General features: G+C 45.7%; 1 protein-coding gene and 6 non-coding genes across 7 annotated transcripts; 4 read left to right on the top strand and 3 right to left on the bottom strand.

Moving 5' to 3' along the window:
* Nucleotides 1–1,579: 1,579 nt before the first annotated feature.
* Nucleotides 1,580–1,652, top strand: trnag-ucc (transfer RNA glycine (anticodon UCC)). Its single transcript has one exon. It is a non-coding gene; the product is annotated as a tRNA-Gly (tRNA).
* Nucleotides 1,653–8,699: 7,047 nt separating this feature from the next.
* On the top strand, nt 8,700–11,347 carry LOC133398686 (gastrula zinc finger protein XlCGF57.1-like). Its single transcript, XM_061670016.1, has 2 exons — nt 8,700–8,897; nt 9,325–11,347. The coding sequence occupies exon 2, from the start codon at nt 9,579–9,581 to the stop codon at nt 10,707–10,709; it is 1,131 nt and encodes a 376-aa protein (XP_061526000.1). The 5' UTR covers nt 8,700–8,897; nt 9,325–9,578; the 3' UTR covers nt 10,710–11,347.
* A 1,866-nt stretch (nt 11,348–13,213) lies between these two features.
* Nucleotides 13,214–13,286, bottom strand: trnav-uac (transfer RNA valine (anticodon UAC)). The gene has a single exon. It is a non-coding gene; the product is annotated as a tRNA-Val (tRNA).
* Nucleotides 13,287–13,912: 626 nt separating this feature from the next.
* On the top strand, nt 13,913–13,985 carry trnav-cac (transfer RNA valine (anticodon CAC)). The gene has a single exon. It is a non-coding gene; the product is annotated as a tRNA-Val (tRNA).
* A 582-nt stretch (nt 13,986–14,567) lies between these two features.
* trnav-aac (transfer RNA valine (anticodon AAC)) lies at nt 14,568–14,640 on the bottom strand. Its single transcript has one exon. It is a non-coding gene; the product is annotated as a tRNA-Val (tRNA).
* A 3,073-nt stretch (nt 14,641–17,713) lies between these two features.
* On the bottom strand, nt 17,714–17,786 carry trnav-cac (transfer RNA valine (anticodon CAC)). The gene has a single exon. It is a non-coding gene; the product is annotated as a tRNA-Val (tRNA).
* A 747-nt stretch (nt 17,787–18,533) lies between these two features.
* trnav-uac (transfer RNA valine (anticodon UAC)) lies at nt 18,534–18,606 on the top strand. The gene has a single exon. It is a non-coding gene; the product is annotated as a tRNA-Val (tRNA).
* Nucleotides 18,607–20,120: the final 1,514 nt, after the last annotated feature.

Below are 20,120 nucleotides of genomic sequence, written 5' to 3'. Positions count from 1 at the left end.
AAAAATAGCGACTCCAAATGCGGGCTGCAGTGTGTGCTGAGCTCTGTGACGTCCGTACACCATTTTCCGTTGATATAGAGGTCCCGCCGCTCTTTGTTTTCCCCGATGATTCAATGTCGCGGTCCGCTCGATGAATGTGGAAGCCGGGAAGCATGACGCTGCCATCGGGTACAGCGTCGCAAAGCCAGGTCTCCGTGAAGCACATGGCCGCGGAACGTCCGAAGTTTTTACTGGTCTTTAACAGAAGATGAAGCTCGTCCATTTTGTTGGGTAGAGAGCGTACATTCGCGAGGTGGATCGACGGGAACGCCAATCTGTGTCCTCTCTTGCGGAGTTTCACCTGAATGCCGGCTCGTTTCCCTCTGTGGCGCCACTTCCGTCTCCATGCACCGAAAACCGCGGACGCCGCTCCGGTGAGTAACTCGGGGAAAAAACTGAGCGGATTTGCGAAAGTTGGTGACAGAAAGTCCGGAGAAGCCTCCTTGATGGTTAGCAGGTCTCCCCTTGTGTAAGTGAGTCGTGTAAGGTCTCCAAAGACGGACGGAAAACACAAAAACAAAAACAAGAGAGCGCATTACCGAGGCGACCACACTGGTAGGCGCCATCTTGGATCAATCAGGGTATCACTGACAGTGAGAATCACTGAGAAGGCAAAACTTAGAATGTGGAAATTCTCTGTCCCCCCCAGTAGTCCTTATTAGATGTGAAGTTGGCCTTTTATTTCCTATATTGCAAATTATGAACTTTGAAAATAACTAATATGATGGAGGACTTCAATGACTAATCTAATCTAATATCATCTAATCCTAGGAATATGAATCGATACATCGATATTAAGAATGGATCATTGCACCCTGAATAATAATAATAATAATGATTTCACCTTCCGGCGGCACGGTGGCCGACTGGTTAGAGCGTCAGCCTCAAAGTTCTGAGGACCTGGGTTCAATCCCCGGCCTCGTCTGTGTGGAGTTTGCATGTTCTCCCTGTGTCTGCGTGGGTTTTCTCCGGGCACTCCGGTTTCCTCCCACATCCCAAAAACATGCATTAATTGGAGACTCTATATTGCCTGTAGGCATGACTGTGAGTGCGAATGGTTGCTTGTTTCTATGTGCCTTGCAATTGGCTGGCAACCAGTTCAGGGTGTACCCCGCCTCCTGCCCAATGACAGCTGGGATAGGCTCCAGCACGCCCGCGACCCTAGTGAGGAAAAGCGGCTCGGAAAATGGATGGATGGATGGATGGATTTCTCCTTCCCTGACCCTATCGCGACACGACCGGTATTAATCACTGTGTGTGTGTGTTTTTGTGTGGGTGTATTTTGTGATGGGCTGGGCTCTTGAATATTTTTTTGCGATTTTACTTTGTCTGTTTTGAAATTTGTTTTGACACTGTATCTACTAATATTGAGGCTATACTTCCACATGTTTTGTGAAGCTCATTTGTTTGTAATATCTTTTTATTGGGTTTATGTTTGGACATTGTTTCAGTTTCAAAAAATCTCACTCCATGGTTTAAAATGGTCAGTGGTTATATCAGCCGCATATATAGGATGCATGTGTTGGTGGTAAAGACGCAGGTGTTGGTGGTATAGTGGTGAGCATAGCTGCCTTCCAAGCAGTTGACCTGGGTTCAATTCCCAGGCCAATGCAAGTTTTTTAATGCAGCCCTATGGGGGGCACAAGTCAGTGCAAACTGTTGGCCGGTCCCAAACCCGGATAAATGCAGAGGGTTGCGTCAGGAAGGGCATCCGGCTTAAAACTTTGCCAAACAAATATGATCATTCATCCAAAGAATTCCATACCGGATCGGTCGTGGTCCTGGTTAAAAACGTCCGCCACCGGCGCCATCAACCTGCAGGGCGCTGTTGAAAATTCAGCGACTGTGGGTCGAAGTCAAAGAAGAAGAAGAGGTGTGAAAGCGGGTTCTTCGGCAGAGAGAGAAGAGGAAAGCACAGAGCCTAGAACTGAATGTGGGGACTTTGAATGTTGGGACTATGACAGGAAAATCTCGGGAGTTGGTTGACATGATGATGAGGAGAAAGGTTGATATATTGTGTGTCCAGGAGACCAGGTGGAAAGGCAGTAAGTCTCGAAGTTTAGGGGCAAGGTTTAAATTATTTTACCATGGTGTAGATGGGAAGAGAAATGGAGTTGGCTAAGAATGTCTTGGAGGTGAAAAGAGTATCAGATCGTGTGATGAGGCTGAAACTTGAAATTGAGGGTGTTATGTATAATGTGATAAGTGGCTATGCCCCACAGGTAGGATGTGACCTAGAGGTGAAAGAGAAAGCTGTGGGGTTGTGACCGAAAGAACAAGATCCAGGATACAAGCGGCCGAAATGAGTTTCCTCCGCAGGGTGTCCGGGCTCTCCCTTAGAGATAGGGTGAGAAGCTCAGTCATCCGGGAGGATTTCAGAGGAGAGCCGGTGCTCCTTCACATCGAGAGGAGCCAGATGAGGTGGCTGGGGCATCTGATTCGGATGCCTCCCGGACGCCTCCCTGGTGAGGTGTTCCGGGCACGTCCCACCGGGAGGAGACCCTGGACAAGCTGGAGAGACTCCATCCTTCGGCTGGCCTGGGAACGCCTCGGGATCCCCCCGGAAGAGCTGGATGAAGTGGCTGGGGAGAAGGAAGTCTGGGCGTCCCTGCTAAAGCTACTGCCCCCGCAACCCGACCTCGGATAAGCGGTAGAAAATGGATGGATGGTTGGAAATTTCTTGCTTGCGCTTAATTTTAAACCGACATCAATGTGTGAAGAATATCACCACATGGGCTCAGGAACACTTCAGAAAACCAATGTCAGTAAAACACTTCGGCGCGACATCCGTAAGTACAACTTAAAACTCTACTATGCAAAGCAAAAGCCATTTCTCAACAACACCCAGAAACGCCACCGGCTTCTCTGGGCCCGAGCTCATCTAAGATGGACTGATGAAAAGTGGAAAAGTGTTCTGTGGTCCGACGAGTCCACATTTCAAATTGTTTTTGGATATTGTAGACATCGTGTCCTCCGGGCCAAAGAGGAAAATAACCATCTGGACTGCTATGGACGCAAAGTTTAAAAGCAAAGAATCTGTGATGGTATGGGGCTGTAGTAGTGCCAATGGCATGGGTAACTTACACATCTGTGAAGGCACCATTAATGCTGAAAGGTACATACAGGTTTTGGAGAAACATATGCTGCCATCCAAGCAACGTCTTTTTCATGGACGTCCCTGCTTATTTCAGCAAGACAATGCCAAACCATATTCTGCACGTGTTACAACAGTGTGGCTTCCTAGTAAAAGAGTGCGGGTACTAGACTGGCGTGGCTGCAGTCCAGACCTGTCTCCCATTGAAAATGTGTGGCGCATTATGAAGCGTAAAATATGACAACGGAGAACCCGGACTGTTGAACAGCTGAAGCTGTACATCAAGCAAGAATGGGAAAGAATTCCACAGACAAAGCTTCAACAATTAGTGTACTCAGTTCCCAAACGTTTATTGAACCTTGTTAAAAGAAAAGGTGATGTAACACAGTGGTAAACATAACCCTGTCCCAGCTGTTTTGGAACGTGTTGCAGCCATAAAATTATAAGTTCATGATTATTTGCTCAAAACAATCACATTTATCAGTTTGAAAATTAAATATCTTGTCTTTGTTGTGTATTCAATTAAAAATAGGTCGAACATGATTTGCAAATCATTGTATTCTGTTTTTATTTATGTTTAACACAACGTCCCAACTCAGTCACTGGTGGTGTAGTGGTACACTCGCCTGACTTTGGTGTGGGCAGTGTGGGTCCAGTTCCCACTCAGTGACGGTGTGAATGTGAGTGTGAATGGTTGTCCGTGTCTATATGAGGACCAGTTCAGGGTGTAGTCCGCCTTTCGCCTGAAGTCAGCTGGGCTAGGCTCCTCTTACATTCGTGGTTTGGGCGGAGGCGAGGAACGTAAGGCAAGAACATGGTGGGCCCAATTGCAGGGAAGCAGTGAGGCAAGGCAGGAGTGCGGTAGTCTAAAAAAATAATATTTAATCTTTCAAAAAGGGCAAACAAGGATATTGGATAAAGCAAAACTACACAAAGTCCCACAACAAAGTAACAAAGAAACACTTGAATATCTAAAACTGGAAACAAACTATGACCTGTGAGTAAGACGTGGAACAGAAAGGGACAATGACATACCACAATGACAACGACAAATGGCGACTATGACATGGCAAAGACGTGACAACGATAATGAACCAACAAGAACTGAAAGAAACCAGGGAACGAAATACAAACAGATTGACGAGACAATGAGGAACACCTGGACAAGACACGAGTGGCTGGAGAGAACTAATTGGTCGACACAAGGTAGACGAGAATAGGTGGACACAACAACCGAATGAGCACACGACAAACATGGAACACAGGAAAACATGGAACAAAACTAAACACAACCCAAACCAAAACACAGACCATGACACCTGTGACCCTAACCAGGATAAGCGGTATTGAAAATGGATGGACAACATCCCAACTTCATTGGAATTGGGGTTGTACAAAGACACAATGTAGCTCCTTCTGACCTGCTCTGAACCTTTCCATCAACATCCTCAAGGCAAATAATTCATCTGTGGTACACTTTCTAGGCATGAAACCATACTGTTGCTCGCAAATACTCACTTCTGTCCTGAGTCAAGCCTCCACGACTCTTTCCCATAACTTCATTGTGTGGCTGATCAACTTTATTCCTCTATAGTTCCCACAGCTCTGCACATCACCCTTGTTCTTAAAAATGGGCACCAGGACACTTTTAACTCCATTCTTCAGGTATCTTCTCACGCGCTAGAATTCTATTGAACAAGCTGGTCAAAAACGACACAGCCACCTCTCCTAGATGCTTCCATACCTCCACAGGAATGTCATCAGGACCAACTGCCTTTCCATTTTTCATCCTCTTTTATGCCTTTCTAACTTCCATCTTACTAATCATTGCCACTTCCTGGTCCACCACACTTGCCTCTTCTACTCTCCCTTCTCTTTCATTTTCCTCATTCATCAACTCCTCAAAGTATTCTTTCCATGTATCTAGCACACTACTGGCACAAGTCATCACATTTACATCTCTATCCTTAATCGCCCTAACCTGCTGCACATCCTTCCCATCTCTATACCTCTGTCTGGCCAACCTGTATAGATCCTTTTTCAGAATCAGAATCAGAATCATCTTTATTTGCCAAGTATGTCCAAAACACACAAGGAATTTGTCTCCGGTAGTTGGAGCCGCTCTAGTACAACAGACAGTCAATTTACAGAACACTTTGGAGACATAAAGACATTGACAAAGAACAATTGTGCAAAAAGATGCAGAGTCCTCTAGCACTTAGAGCAGTTCAAATGACTAATATTGCAATAGTCCGGTGCAATGACCATTGTGCAAAGGGCGCTGAGACTTCAAGGAGTGTATGCGGTTTAAAGTGACGAGTAGTGCGATCATCTGGGACAATGTTGGTTGTGCAAATGTTACAGATACTCCTAGATCAGTGTGCAAATGGAGCAGATGCTACTCTGGCATGAGTGGCCAGTACATGCAAATAGTGCAGCATGGCGAGACAACTACAGTGAGTGCACGAGTAATACATAATTGGCCCCACAAAAATGTGACAACGAACTCAAGTCAAAAACTTTCCAGCTTGTTGAAATGGAATTATAGGTTAGGTGTTTAAGAAGTTGATCGCAAGAGGGAAGAAGCTGTTGGAATGTCTACTAGTTCTAGTTTGCGTTGATCGGTAGCGCCTACCTGAGGGAAGGAGCTGGAAGAGCTGGTGACCGGGATGCAGACGGTCCGAGAGGATTTTGCACGCCCTTGTCTTAGTTCTGGCAGCGTGCAAGTCCTCAATGGTGGGTAGGGGGGTACCGACAATCCTTTCAGCAGTTTTGATTGTCCGCTGCAGTCGGAGTTTGTCCTTTTTTGTAGCAGCACCAAACCAGACTGTGATGGAAGAACACAGGACTGATTCGATGACCGCTGTGTAGAACTGTCTCAGCAGCTCCGGTGGCAGGCCGTGCTTTCTCAGAAGCCGCAGGAAGTACATCCTCTGCTGGGCCTTTTTGAGGACGGAGTTGATGTTGGTCGCCCACTTCAGGTCCTGAGAGATTGTAATTCCCAGGAACTTGAAGGTCTCGACGGTTGACACAAGGCAGCTGGACAACGTGAGGGGCAGCTGTGGTGAAGGATGCCTCCTGAAGTCCACGATCATCTCTACAGTCTTGAGCGTGTTCAGCTCCAGGTTGTGTCGGCCGCACCACAGCTCCAGCCGCTCCGCTTCCTGTCGATATGCAGACTCGTCACCGTCCTTGATGAGGCCGATGACAGTGGTGTCATCTGCAAACTTCAGGAGCTTGACAGTCGGGTTCGCTGAGGTGCAGTCGTTCGTGTAGAGAGAGAGAAGAGCAGCGGAGAGAGGACACAACCTTGGGGCGCCCCAGTGCTGATGATGCGTGTGGAGGAGGTGGCCTCCCCCAGCCTGACCTGCTGTGGCCTGCCCGTCAGAAAGCTGTAAATCCACTGGCAGATGGCAGGTGAGACGCTGAGCTGGAGAAGCTTGGTTGAAAGGAGTTCAGGGATGATGGTGTTGAACGCTGAGCTGAAGTCCACGAACATCCTCGCGTAGGTCCCTGCACTGTCGAGGTGTTCTAGGATGAAGTGCAGTCCCATGTTGACTGCATCATCCGCAGACCTGTTCGCTTGGTAGGCAAACTGCAGGGGGTCCAGCAGGGGACCTGTGACACTCTTGAGGTGGTCCAGCACGAGACGTTCAAAGGACTTCATGACCACAGATGTCAAAGCGACAGGCCTGCAGTCATTCAGACCAGAGATTGCAGGTTTCCTGGGGACTGGAATGATGGTGGAGCGTTTGAAACAGGATGGAACTTCGCACATTTCCAAAGATCTGTTGAAGATCTGAGTGAAGACTGGAGCGAGCTGGTCCGCGCAGACTTTGAGGCAGGATGGGGACAGATGGTCCGGGCCTGCCGCTTTGTTAATCTTCTGTTGTTTGAAGATGCGTCTCACATCCTGTTCATGGATGGTTAACGCATAAGTCAGAGGTGTGGTTGTGGTCGCGGGTGCGGCCGGGTGGGTGTGTGGTGTGAAACTGTCCTTTTCAAATCTGCAGTAGAAGGTATTCAAGTCGTTGGCTGGTGTGCTATTGTTCTCAGCTTGGGGGTATTGTCGCTTGTAATGAGTCAGCGATTGGAGTGCATGCCAGACTGATTTAGAGTCGTTTGCGCAAAACTGTTTTTCCAACTTTGCTGCATAGATCCTCTTTGCAATGTTAATTTCTTTAGTAAGCTGGTTTCTAGCTCGATTATACAGGGCCCTGTCCCCGCTCTGATATGCGTCCTCCTTAGCTTGGTGGAGCTGCTTAAGTTTAGCAGTGAACCACGGCTTGTTGTTGTTGAATGTGCGAAATGATTTTGTTGGTACACAAACCTCTTCACAGAAACTGATATAGGATGTGACAGTGTCCGTATATTCATCCAGGCTGCCAGCTGAATTTTCAAAGACACTCCAGTCTGTGCAGTCTAAACAGCTTTGAAGTTCCATCTTGGCTTCATTGGTCCACTTTTTGACTGTTTTCACTGTTGGCTTCGCACATTTAAGTTTTTGCCTGTACGTCGGTATTAAGTGAATTAAGCAGTGATCAGACGAGCCCAGGGCTGCACGAGGTATAGCACGGTATGCGTTTTTTACCGTAGTGTAGCAGTGGTCTAAAGTATTATTTTCCCTGGTAGGACAGTCGATGTGCTGCTTGTATTTCGGGAGTTCGTGGTTGAGTTTAGCTTTGTTAAAGTCCCCGAGAATAATGAGGGGTGAGTCCGGGTGTTTTTTTTCAATTTCGTTGACTTGTTCGGCGAGCGTTAGCAATGCGGCGTTCGTGTTAGCTTGAGGCGTAATATAGACTCCAGCCATTATGAACGATGCAAACTCACGTGGCGAGTAGAATGGTTTACAGTTTAAGAATAGCGACTCCAAGTGCGGGCTGCAGTGTGTGCTGAGCACCGTGACGTCCGTACACCATTTTTCGTTGATATGGAGGCATATCCCGCCGCCCTTTGTTTTCCCCGATGATTCCATGTCGCGGTCCGCTCGATGAATGTTGAAGCCGGGAAGCATGACGGCGCCATCGGGTACAGCGTCGCAAAGCCAGGTCTCCGTGAAGCACATGGCCGCGGAACGTCCGAAGTCTTTACTGGTCTTTAACAGAAGATGAAGCTCGTCCATTTTGTTGGGTAGGGAGCGTACATTCGCGAGGTGGATCGACGGGAACGCCAATCTGTGTCCTCTCTTGCGGAGTTTCACCTGAATGCCGGCTCGCTTCCCTCTGTGGCGCCACTTCCGTCTCCATGCGCCGAAAACCACGGACGCCGCTCCGGTCAGTAACTCGGGGAAAAAACTGAGCGGATATTCGAAAGTTGGTGACAGAAAGTCCGGAGTAGCCTCCTTGATGGTTAGCAGGTCTCCCCTTGTGTAAGTGAGTCGTGTAAGGTCTCCAAAGACGGACGAAAAACACAAAAACAAAGACAATACTAGAGAGCGCGTTACCGAGGCGGCCACACTGGTAGGCGCCATCTTACATCGTATCCATTTGAAGTATCGTATCAAGTATCGTATATCCAATAAGGTGTAGTCTGATGGCATCCCCTCATGATGATGTGGATTGAGGGTTGTAGGCCAAATTTCTGAAGATCCGAAAGGCTTGTGGCCATTGTTGCATGATCAAAGTGTAACAGTGTTACACAACCTACACGACGTGTTTGGAAAATTGCCAGCAAGATTTTTGCCCTTTTTGTGTCTTGTAGGCTACTTGAGTCAACATTTGTTCATGCCAAGTCAAATCAGTCTTCAATGGTGGGAAGTAACCAAGTACGGTAAACCCTCCGCTATATCGCGGTTCATCTATCGCAGTTTTATTACTGTACATATTATTCTTTACTGTACCTAAGTACATTTTTAGGTGTCATACTTTTTTTTACTGTAAAAAATTTGCTTTCACTCTTTAAATTTGAAACCTGTGATTTCTCTTCCTTACTTCGTCACAAATAGCTTTACCTTTTTCAACTTCTATGGATGATGACGTGTCAAAAAAACAAAAAACGGTGCATCCGCATTGAAGGGTCACCCAACTTTGCTGCGTTCCGCTGTTCTACTATTTTGCGTCACCCCATTAGTCCCATGAGGCTCTCTGGTTGAAGGCGCTAATGTGTAAACAGGATCGAGGACCAAGGTTGTTGTCAATATTCTAAACAAATTAGATTTGACCCATTTGTGTTTGTCTTCTTTTGTCTTGCAGACGTCAGTGAAAATCTTCATCCTGAGCGGCAGCAGTCAGTGTCCCCTCACATCAAAGAGAAAGAGCAGGAGAAAATCATCAAGGTTCCATCGACTGGTGTCCCTTTGAAGAGTGAAGATGAAGGTCGAAGTGAGGAGAGACGAGAGGCGGAGCCACCAAACAGCAACAACTCAAGTGATGGAGACCACTGTGGAGGATCACAAACAGACGGTGATGATGATGATGATGATGTTGATGAACAGTTGGAAGGTGATATGACATATCACACTTCCAGCAAATGCTGGAAATGTTCTAAATGTAGGAAAACCTTTGCTTCTAAGAGGAATTTCAAACAACACATGAAAATACACACTGGAGAGAAGCCTTTTGCATGCTCAGTTTGTGGTCAAAGGTTCACTCGGAAGGGACACATAAAAATACACACAAGAACACACACTGGTGAGAAACCTTTTGCCTGCACAGTTTGTGGTCAAAGATTCTCTCACAAGGAAAGCTTAAAAATACACACAAGAACACACACTGGTGAGAAACCTTTTGCCTGCACAGTTTGTGGTCAAAAATTCTCTCACAAGGAAAGCTTAAAAATACACACAAGAATACACACTGGTGAGAAACCTTTTGCATGCTCAGTTTGTGGGCAAAGGTTCTCTCGAAAGGGACATTTGACACATCACGCAAGAACACACACTGGAGAAAAACCTTTTTCCTGCTCAGGTTGTGGTCAAATATTCTCTCACAAGGAAAGCTTAAAAATACACACAAGAACGCACACTGGTGAGAAACCTTTTGCATGCTCAGTTTGTGGTCAAAGGTTCTCTGTGAAGAGTTCCTTAAAAATACACACACGAACCCACACTGGTGAGAAACCTTTTGCCTGCACAGTTTGTGGTCAAAGGTTCTCTGTGAAGAGTTACTTAAAAATACACACACGAATCCACACTGGTGAGAAACCTTTTGTATGCTCGGTTTGTGGTCAAAGATTCTCCATACAGAAAAGCTTAAAAATACACACAAGAACACACACTGGTGAGAAACCTTTTGCATGCTCAGTTTGTGGGCAAAGGTTCTCTCGAAAGGGACATTTGACACTTCACGCAAGAACACACACTGGTGAGAAACCTTTTGCATGCACAGTTTGTGGGCAAAGGTTCTCTCGAAAGGGACATTTGACACTTCACGCAAGAACACACACTGGTGAGAAACCTTTTGCATGCTCAATTTGTGGAAGACGATTCTCTGAAAAGGGACATTTGACACGTCATGCAAGAACACACACTGGTGAGAAACCTTTTGCATGCTCAGGTTGTGGTCAAAGATTCTCTCGTAAGGCTCGGGTTAAGACACACAAGTGTCCTGGTGAGACAAGCAGTGATCAAGAAGAATAACTGAAATATCACACAGCCATAAGTATTCAGACCCCAGCAAAGGGTCGGAATACTTATGGCTGTGTGATATTTCACTTTTTCTTTTTTCATAAATCAGCAAAAATTTCAACCATTATTTTTTTTTTCTGTCAATATGGGGTGCTGTGTGTACATTAATGAGGGAAAAAATGAAGTAATTTTAGCAAATGGAAGATATACAACGTAATACCAGCTTGAACAAGGCGGTGTTTGGAAACTCTAGCAATTTCCTGAAAAGTTGTCATTTTGAAGGTGAGGGGATTCCACCTGAAAGCTGCGATATACAAATATGACCAATGACTGCCACTTCATAGTATGGTACATTCCTTTTCCCACACCAGCTATGCCAGTGCTTTTCAGTTTTCAATTTTGTTGATGAAAAAGGGGTGTTCGAAAGGGAATTAGTTATTTACCAATTGCTCCAAAATGTATTGATATTTTTGGAAATGAGTGCCAGTTTCATTTTCTTGAGCATGCATTCATTTTGTTCAATGTTTTAGTGATGTCAATATCAAATAAGTGAATGATTGATTGAAATAGACTAAAAAAAACTGACTTTTGGTGCTAAACTGTAACGTGTATATGTGATCCTGAATAAAGTACACTGCTTAAAACAGTGAGGGTGACTCCATTTACGTGTACATCAAATCCATTTTCCCCATTAAAAAGAATTGAAAAATAATTGTTTCCTCAGGACCAGGTAAATATTGAATTCATGTTTGACATTTTAAAAGTGTTTAAAGCAAACATTCTGATACTGTCCTTGAATTTTTACGAAAGAAAACAATTCTGACCTTAACTTCCATGATCTTTGCATTGAAAAATAGCAGAACTGAAAGTTGAAAACCAACAGGTTTAAGAAGTATTTGATAGCCTTCACGCAAAAAATGTACATTTTGCTTCCCAGCTGAAAGGAGTTTGCAGTTTAGAAGATCACCGCAAGTGACCGCAAGCTGCAATTTTATATTGAGTTACCGTCTCGAGCTCGTTACATGTCGTTGTTGTGTGTTGCCAAAATGTAAAGTAATGACACCAATGTAATGGACATGCTCTCGCCCAAAGGCACTGACCCCCAAACCCCGGACTGAGCTACATCGCTGTCGCCGCTCCCCCGCCACGGGGATGCTAGATTTAACATCGCACACGGACGCTAAATGAATTACCAGCCAGTCCCAAGTAGCTCATCAAAGCTGCGTTACGGACACTGGTTTCTCACTCGGACACTAAGTCAATTAACTTTCACCCCCAGCCAGCCTGAAGTGTCTCATCAACAAAGACTTTTTTTGGGGGGACACTGGCTTGATCACCAAGAAGGTCAGGAACCCGCTGTTTGCTGGCTCTCGTTCGACCAACTTGCCGAAGACTGGCTTAGCCAGGAAGCCCCACCTCGCACCATGAGGTGGCGAGGACACATCGGACCCCTCCCCGCCGCAGGGCATCCTGCCAGCGCTCCGAGCTACCCTTTCGGGTGCCCGGACAAACTCGGTCGGGAAGGAAGCGGGCAGCGCACGTCCGCTCCGAACGTCTTGCGAATAGCGACATACGGGCTCCGGCCGCCCTGCCTGGGAACATTTTTTTTTCCCGCTCTCCTTTTTTTCCCCTTACTTTTCCACCAAATCCACCTGTTCCCCGTGCAGACCAGACCGGCCAAACAACCGGGAAATCGACCAGCCTGCGTAAATTCTGTTCCATGCAAAGTAATTCCAGCTTGTGGTCTACTGAAAGTACAGATTAGTGCATATTTGTGCTTGGATGAACAAGAACAGGAACCCCCAGCTATATGCATTGTCAATACACGCTCATTCCACCCTCACATCACAAGCTCAGCCTCTTCCTACCAATGTTTGTCCTTCGTTTGCTTTTTCCTGCCTTGTTTACTTGTAGATTCCCCTGGTAGAGCTCATGAAATTTCTATAAAAATTCACTACCTGTATCATTTGTGTGTGTTTGGGTTCGACAAAAGACCTCTGGCTATCGAGAACTCCTAATTTCTGCCGCAACCTTCAGATTACAAGACAGATAAAAGGTTTGTCGTCGCTTTCTACCTAAATTTTATACGTCGAAAGTGACGCGGTGCCCTTCACGAGACAAATTTAATTATAACGCTGAAACAGAAATCATGCTTTCCTTTCTGTTTTACTGCAATTTCCACACAATTTATGACGTACGCCATACAGAGAATCACATTTTCTGTTGACATGGCAATACTCTCACTCGGCTTTTCATTTTGGACCCTCTTCACTGATTGTATTGACCACTTTAACCGGACTTGTTTTCGTCTTTCTTACGTTGCATCCACACCCAAATGTCACCCTGTGTTGTCCTCCAAAATGACAGCATTTCTCCTCCACATTTCGGACAACTCTGTCTCCCTTGTGTCAATATCGCTGACATTTGGAACATCTGAGAATTCGTTCCGGAAAAATGCGTCTGTTGAGACGTATCACGGGACCGGCAAACCACAGACAACAGCTCGAAAGATAAGGTGTTTCCACTCGGTTTCGAACCGAGGACCTTTCGCGTGTAAAGCGAACGTGATAGCCACTACACTATGGAAACCGCTGCTGGAGTTATGACCCAAGGGGGACTGGGCCACCACATGCTAAGGGGAGCTGCCAGCCGGCGGCAAGTTTCACGTGACCTGATGGAAAAACCAAAACAAAAGTGCATTTGCCTGTTTTGGACCCTAAATCATGGTGGAATCAATCATCTAAAAATATATATATAAACAAATCCTAAAACTAAAAAGAGGAAACAAGGACAAAAGAAACAGTCACGACTACCATTTACACATCCAGGAGAAACAAGTCATCAGGGGCCTCATGTACAAAAACTTGCGTGGATTTCCTACTGAAACATGCCGTACGCTTCAAATCCAGAAAACATCTGCACAAAAACGTGGTGTACGTTCTTTCTCACGGCAAAGTTCAGATGTATCAAGAGTGAAAGGAGCGTGCGGTGCTTTGGCGACACTTGGAGGTGATGTTGCGAAGGGTTAGAGAGACACATGGGCCTGTGCGTTCGGATGATGTGCCCAAAACCGCGGTGGCCGTTGGAATTTCTTCGCTTGCCCTCTGGCCTGAACATTAAATGCCAAAACGTTAAATGCAATTTTTTTTTCATTGGGTTGCAGGCTCGCAGCTCCAAAAAGTACTGTTGGGGCGGTTCGACAAAGCAAGCCAGCAGTTTCCATAGTGTCGTGGTTATCACGTTTGCCTCACATGCAAAAGGTCCCTGGTTTGAAACCGGGTGGAAACAAGGCTTGTTTGTTATCTGCCATGAAAACCTATGGGGAGAGATTTGTGTCAAAATCTTTGACACAAATATATCTGTGACTTACATACGTGTTTTTTAAATCCACAAACATATCTGCAATTTACATGTGTGTTTTTTTGTTGTATGTGCATTTATCATAACTTATCATTTGTCAATATTCAGTTCTGCTTGTGTATTGTTGATGGTGCGTTTGTAGATCATCGCATTTATTTTTGAGACAAACGTAATGCAGTTTTCAAGATACACACACACACACACACAAGTTGAGAATCTTCACACGTAGGGTCTCGATCCTGATTCCCACTTCACTGGCAGAACTATTCACGGTGTCTGAGCAGGACCTCAAGATTTGATTCCTGACGGGGAGAAGATTTTTGTCGAAGCTGTTTTTCAAGGCAGATTAATTAAAATAATAATAATAACCAGGACTTGCTCATACTATGTTTTGAACCAGGAACCTTTCACACATGAGGTGCACATGCACACCACTCAGGTATGGTAACGTTCACTGCAGAACATCACCAGCAAACAACAAACAACAGCTGCCTGACAAGCAAGAAGAGCGGTTTCCACCCGGTCTCGAACCGAGGACCGTTCACGTGTTAGGCGAACGTGATAACCACTACACTATGGAGGCTGTTGTGCCCAAAAGCGGACATGGATTTATCGACAGACCAGCCCACCAAGTAACCAACTCAAGTAGAATTGAATATTTACAAATGATAAGTCATAATGGAGTTGATTTAAGCATTACTGAAGTCCGAATTCTTTTGAGAGGACCAAGTGTTTTGAGCAGTTATCAAGCCAACCATCTTTTCTTTGTATTTCTACATCAATGGAATTCCTACAGCCATTTGTGATTTGAAAGAAGTATGGAAGGAAGGAAACAAGGAAACATATCCAATACAGCACTCTTAATTGGGTTTAACACCATATGCAAAGCTGTACACGAGTTAGCCAGGAGTTGAACCTAGAAATCATCCCCTCCTCGCCCGCGCACCTGTTCTCAATCAGCACTCATCACTGCCTGCATATACAGTAAGCCTGCCAGGTCCAGGAATCCAGAACCAGTGGTATCGTCCGTGGTACTCTTGTGATTCGTTCTCTATTGTTCGATTGATTACTTGGCTTCCCGCATTTGTACTGACTCTCTTGTGTTCTCCTCCACCTCCAGTGTTCCTTACGCGTGTTTGGCAAACATAACAACCACTACACGACTGAAACTGTTTCTTTCGTGCTATCCGTTAGCAGGACCAGCAAACAGTCTTGCTGGCATTGCCATGCATTCAGGTGCATTGATCTGTGCTCGACACTCAGTTAACAAAGCAAAACTCAACCACGGACTCCCAAAATACAAGCAGCACATCGATAATAACATTTTAGACCACTGCTACACTACGCTAAAAAACACATACCGTGCTATACCTCGTGCAGCCCTGGGCTCGTCTGATCACTTCTTAATTCACTTAATACCGACGTACAGGCAAGAACTTAAATGTGCGAACCCTACAGTGAAAACAGTGAAAAAGTGGACCAATGAAGCAAAGATGGAACTTCAAAGCTGCTTCGACAGCACAGACTGGAGTGAGTCGTTTATGATGAGTTTGACATCTTTTCCACACTTTTTCCACTTGTACTGGCACTAGGTCATGAAGCCTGAGAACTGGGACCGATGGTAAGAAAATGCCATTTGGCAAATGATTGGCAACAAGGTCAAATACAATGTGTTGTACTTTCCTAGTACTAAATGTTTTTTTCTTAAGGGTGCCATGGTAGACGGGGAATGTTGGAGCATGTGACTTTAGCACGATTCCATGGCAGAGAGCTCTCGGACCATGAGGACGCCGCACAGCTGTTGAACTCACTGTGGTCCGAGGGGCCTGCAGATGGGGGTCTATGTGCATCCGTGACTCCGGTAACATTCGAGGTAGACCCGACTGCTTTTGTTAACGTGCCGTAGTATCCTTGTAAACAAGAGGCCGCAGAAGATATCGCGAAAACCCAAATTCTGAATTCCAAACGCTTTGGTCCATAAATGATGTTATGAAACCCTCCGCTCAAGCTGCAGAACTGCTGGCCATGTGCAGGGCACTGGACTGGTCTTAACTACAGGAAAGTTCATGTGGTTAGTGGTTGAGGAAGCAAATACCCCGGCACATAAGAGTTATGTGTCAATGCTGTACAAGCTGCGCTTTTGGTGGCACCCTGATCTTCTGCGTAAGGTAAAAGATTTTTGTTTTTTGTGATATATGTCAAGATTTCAGTGTTTGCCCGACAACGAAGAAGGAATTGCAACACACTGAGAGGGGCCGATACCCAAATGATGGTGGTAATGGACTGAACCGACAATGGTGGTCCCAGTCCAAGGCATAAGGTACTTATTAATGATTGTTGACACTTTTTCTGGATGGCCCAAAGGCTATCCTTGTGCAAAAGAAAACGTGCCGTCTGTCGACAAAGCGCTGGTTAACCACTATATCCCGACGCATGAGTTTCCACGAGTAATCAGATCGGACAAGTGGTTCTACTTGTCACAAACATGTCCTGCGCAGGCCTCTATTGTAAAAAAAAATTTGGACTTCGTGTGAATGGTATAAATATTCTGTGTGATACGTTTTATAAATTGTGTACACAATATAAAGTAAACCTTAGAGCTTTGATTAATAAAAGTGTATGACTATATATGTAAATCGTTAAAAAGCGCTTCAAAGGGTACCCATTATATTTATGAACTAAATAAATAAGGTATACATATTGTATGTATAAATAGGTATGCATATGATATTCTGGAAGATAAATAAAATAATAGATAAATTAAGGCGTGTGCCCGGCGGCAGAGTGGCCTTGTGATTTTCTACATCCGGGTCAGCAGAGCGGAACAGAGCGGGCTAACATAGCCTGGTTATTATTATTATTTTAATTATTGCACGGTGGACGACTGGTTAGAGCGTCTGCCTCACAGTTCTGAGGACCGAGGTTCAATCCCCGGCCCCGCCTGTGTGGAGTTTGCATGTTCTCCTCGTGCCTGCGTGGGTTTTCTCCGGGCACTCCAGTTTCCTCCCACATCGCAAAAAAACATGCATGGTAGATGAATTGTAGACTCTAAATTACCCGTAGGTGTGAATGTGAGTGCGCATGGTTGTTTGTTTGTATGTGCCCTGCAATTGGCTGGCAACCAGTTCAGGGTGTACCCCGCCTCCTGCCCGATGACAGCTGGGATAGGCTCCAGCACACCCGCGACCCGGGTGAGGAGAAGCGGCTCAGAAAATGGATGGAAGGATGGATAATTATTCTGCCTTGAAAAACAGCTTCGACAAAAACCTTCTCCCCGTCAGGAATCAAATCTTGATCGCCTGCTCGGACAACGTGAATAGTTCTGCCAGTGAAGTGGGAATCAGGATCGAGAGGCTGCGTGTGAAGACTCTCAAATTGTGTGTGCGTGTGTGTGTATCTTGAAAACTGAAATTACGTTTGTCTCAAAAATAAATGCGCTAATCTACAAACGCACCATCAACAATACACAAGCAGAACTGAATATTGACAAATGATAAGTTATGATAAATGCACACACAACAAAAAAACACACATGTAAATTGCAGATATGTTTGTGGATTTGAAAAACACGTATGTAAGTCACAGATATATTTGTGTCAAAGATTTTGACACAAATCTCTCCCCATAGGTTTTCATGGCAGATAACAAACAAGCCTTGTTTCCACCCGGTTTCGAACCAGGGACCTTTTGCGTGTGAGGCAAACGTGATAACCACTACACTATGGAAACTGCTGGCTTTGCTTTGTCTAACTGCCCCAACAGTACTTTTGGGAGCTGCCAGCCAGCAACCCAATGGGAAAAAAAACTGCATTTGACGTTTTGGACGGTAAATTGTGGCGTAAACAATCATTGATTCATTCATTCATCTTCCGTCCCGCTTCTCCTCACGAGCCTTTGAAACGTCTGAGGCCGGAGAGCACACGAAGAAATTCAAACAGTCACCGCAGTTTTGGGCACATCCTCCGAGCGCACAGGCCCATGTGTCTCTCTAACCCTTCCCAGCATCACCCCGAAGTGTCGCCAAAGCTGCAACAGCTGCAGAAACGTGCGTACGCCAGCCATGAAGTTGCCGTGAGCCACCGCACGCTCATTTCACTCTTGATACATCTGAACTTTGCCGTGAAAAAGAACGTACACCACGTTTTTGTGCAGACGTTTTCTGGATTTGCGCGTACGGCATGTTTCAGTCGGAAATCCTCGCAAGTTTTTGTACATGAGGCCCCTGATGACTTGTTTCTCCTGGATGTGTAGATGGTAGTCGTGACTGTTTCTTTTGTCCTTGTTTCCTCTTTTTAGTTTTAGGATTTGTTTATATATATTTTTAGATGATTGATTCCACCATGATTTAGGGTCCAAAAGAGTGAAATGCACTTTTGTTTTGGTTTTTCCATCAGGTCACGTGAAACTTGTCGCCGGCTGGCAGCGCCCCTTAGCATGTGGTGGCCCAGTCCGCCTTGGGTCACAATTCCAGCAGCGGTTTCCATAGTGTAGTGGCTATCACGTTCGCTTTACATGCGAAAGGTCCTCGGTTCGAAACCGAGTGGAAACAGCTTATCTTTCGAGCTGTTGTCTGTGGTTTGCCGGTCCCGTTATACGTCTCAACAGACGCAAAAGTATGATTTTTCCGGAACGACTTCTCAGATGTTCCAAATGTCAGCGATATTGACACAAGGGAGACAGAGTTGTCCAAAATGTGGAGGAGAAATGCTGTCATTTTGGAGGACAACACAGGGTGACATTTGGGTGTGGATGCAACGTAAGAAAGACGAAATCAGTCCACTTAAAGTGGTCAATAAAATCAGTGAAGAGGGTCCAAAATGAAAACCAGAGTGAGAATATTGCCATGTCAACAGAAAATGTGATTCTCTGTATGGCGTACGTCATAAATTGTGTGGAAATTGCAGTAAAACAGAAAACAGAAAGGAAAGCATGATTTCTGTTTCAGTGTTATAAATAAAGCTATTTTGTCTCGTGAAGGGCACCGCGTCACTTTCGAGGTATACAATTTAGGAGAAAGCGACGACAAACCTTTTATCTGTCCTTATCTGAAGGTTGCTACAGGAATTAGATGAGTTCTCAATAGCCAGAGGTCTTTTGTCGAACCCAAACACACACAAATGATACAGGTAGTGAATTTTTATAGAAGATTTCATGAGCTCTACCAGGGGAATCTACAAGGAAACAAGGCAGGAAAAAGCAAACGAAGGAAAAACATTGGTAGGAAGAGGTTAAGCTTGTGATGTGAGGGTGGAATGAGCGTGTATTGACAATGCATATAGCTGGGGGTTCCTGTTCTTGTTCATCTAAACACAAATATGCACTAATCTGTACTTTCAGTCGCCCACAAACTGGACTTACTTTGGATGGAACAGAATTTACGCAGGCTGGTCGATTTCCCGGTTGTTTGGCCGGTCTGGTCTGCACGGGGAACAGGTGGATTTGGTGGAAAAGTAAGGGGAAAAAAAGGAGAGCGGGAAAAAAAAAATTTCCCAGGCAGGGCGGCCGGAAGCCCGTATGTCGCTATTCGCAAGACGTTCGGAGCGGACGTGCGCTGCCCGCTTCCTTCCCGACGGAGTTTGCCCGGGCACCCGAAAGGGGAGCTCGGAGCGCTGGCAGGATGCCCTGCGGCGGGGAGGGGTCCGATGTGTCCTCGCCACCTCATGGTGCGAGGTGGGGCTTCCTGGCTAAGCCAGTCTTCGGCAAGTTGGTCGAACGAGAGCCAGCAAACAACGGGTTCCTGACCTTCTTGGTGATCAAGCCAGTGTCCCCCCAAAAAAAGTATTTGTTGAATGAGACACTTCAGGCTGGCTGGGGGTGAAAGTTAATTGACTTAGTGTCCGAGTGAGAAACCAGTGTCCGTAACGCAGCTTTGATGAGCTACTTGGGACTGGCTGGTAATTCCTTTAGCGTCCGTGTGCGAAGTTAAATCTAGCATCCCCGTGGCGGGGGAGCGGAGACAGCGATGTAGCTCAGTCCGGGGTTTGGGGGTCAGTGCCTTTGGGCGAGAGCATATCCATTACATTGGTGTCCATTACTTTACATTTTGGCAACACACAACAACTA

The sequence above is a fragment of the Phycodurus eques genome, unplaced genomic scaffold (assembly GCF_024500275.1).
Source record: "Phycodurus eques isolate BA_2022a unplaced genomic scaffold, UOR_Pequ_1.1 contig_271, whole genome shotgun sequence".
Classification (NCBI taxonomy): Eukaryota; Metazoa; Chordata; class Actinopteri; order Syngnathiformes; family Syngnathidae; genus Phycodurus; species Phycodurus eques.
The sequence above is the reverse complement of the archived record's forward strand: the minus strand, read 5'-3'. Positions and strand labels throughout refer to the sequence as shown.

Bases quoted from the DNA above. Each gene is read 5' to 3' on its own strand.
- LOC133398686 (XM_061670016.1), top strand. From the start codon at position 9,579: ATGACATATCACACTTCCAGCAAATGCTGGAAATGTTCTAAATGTAGG.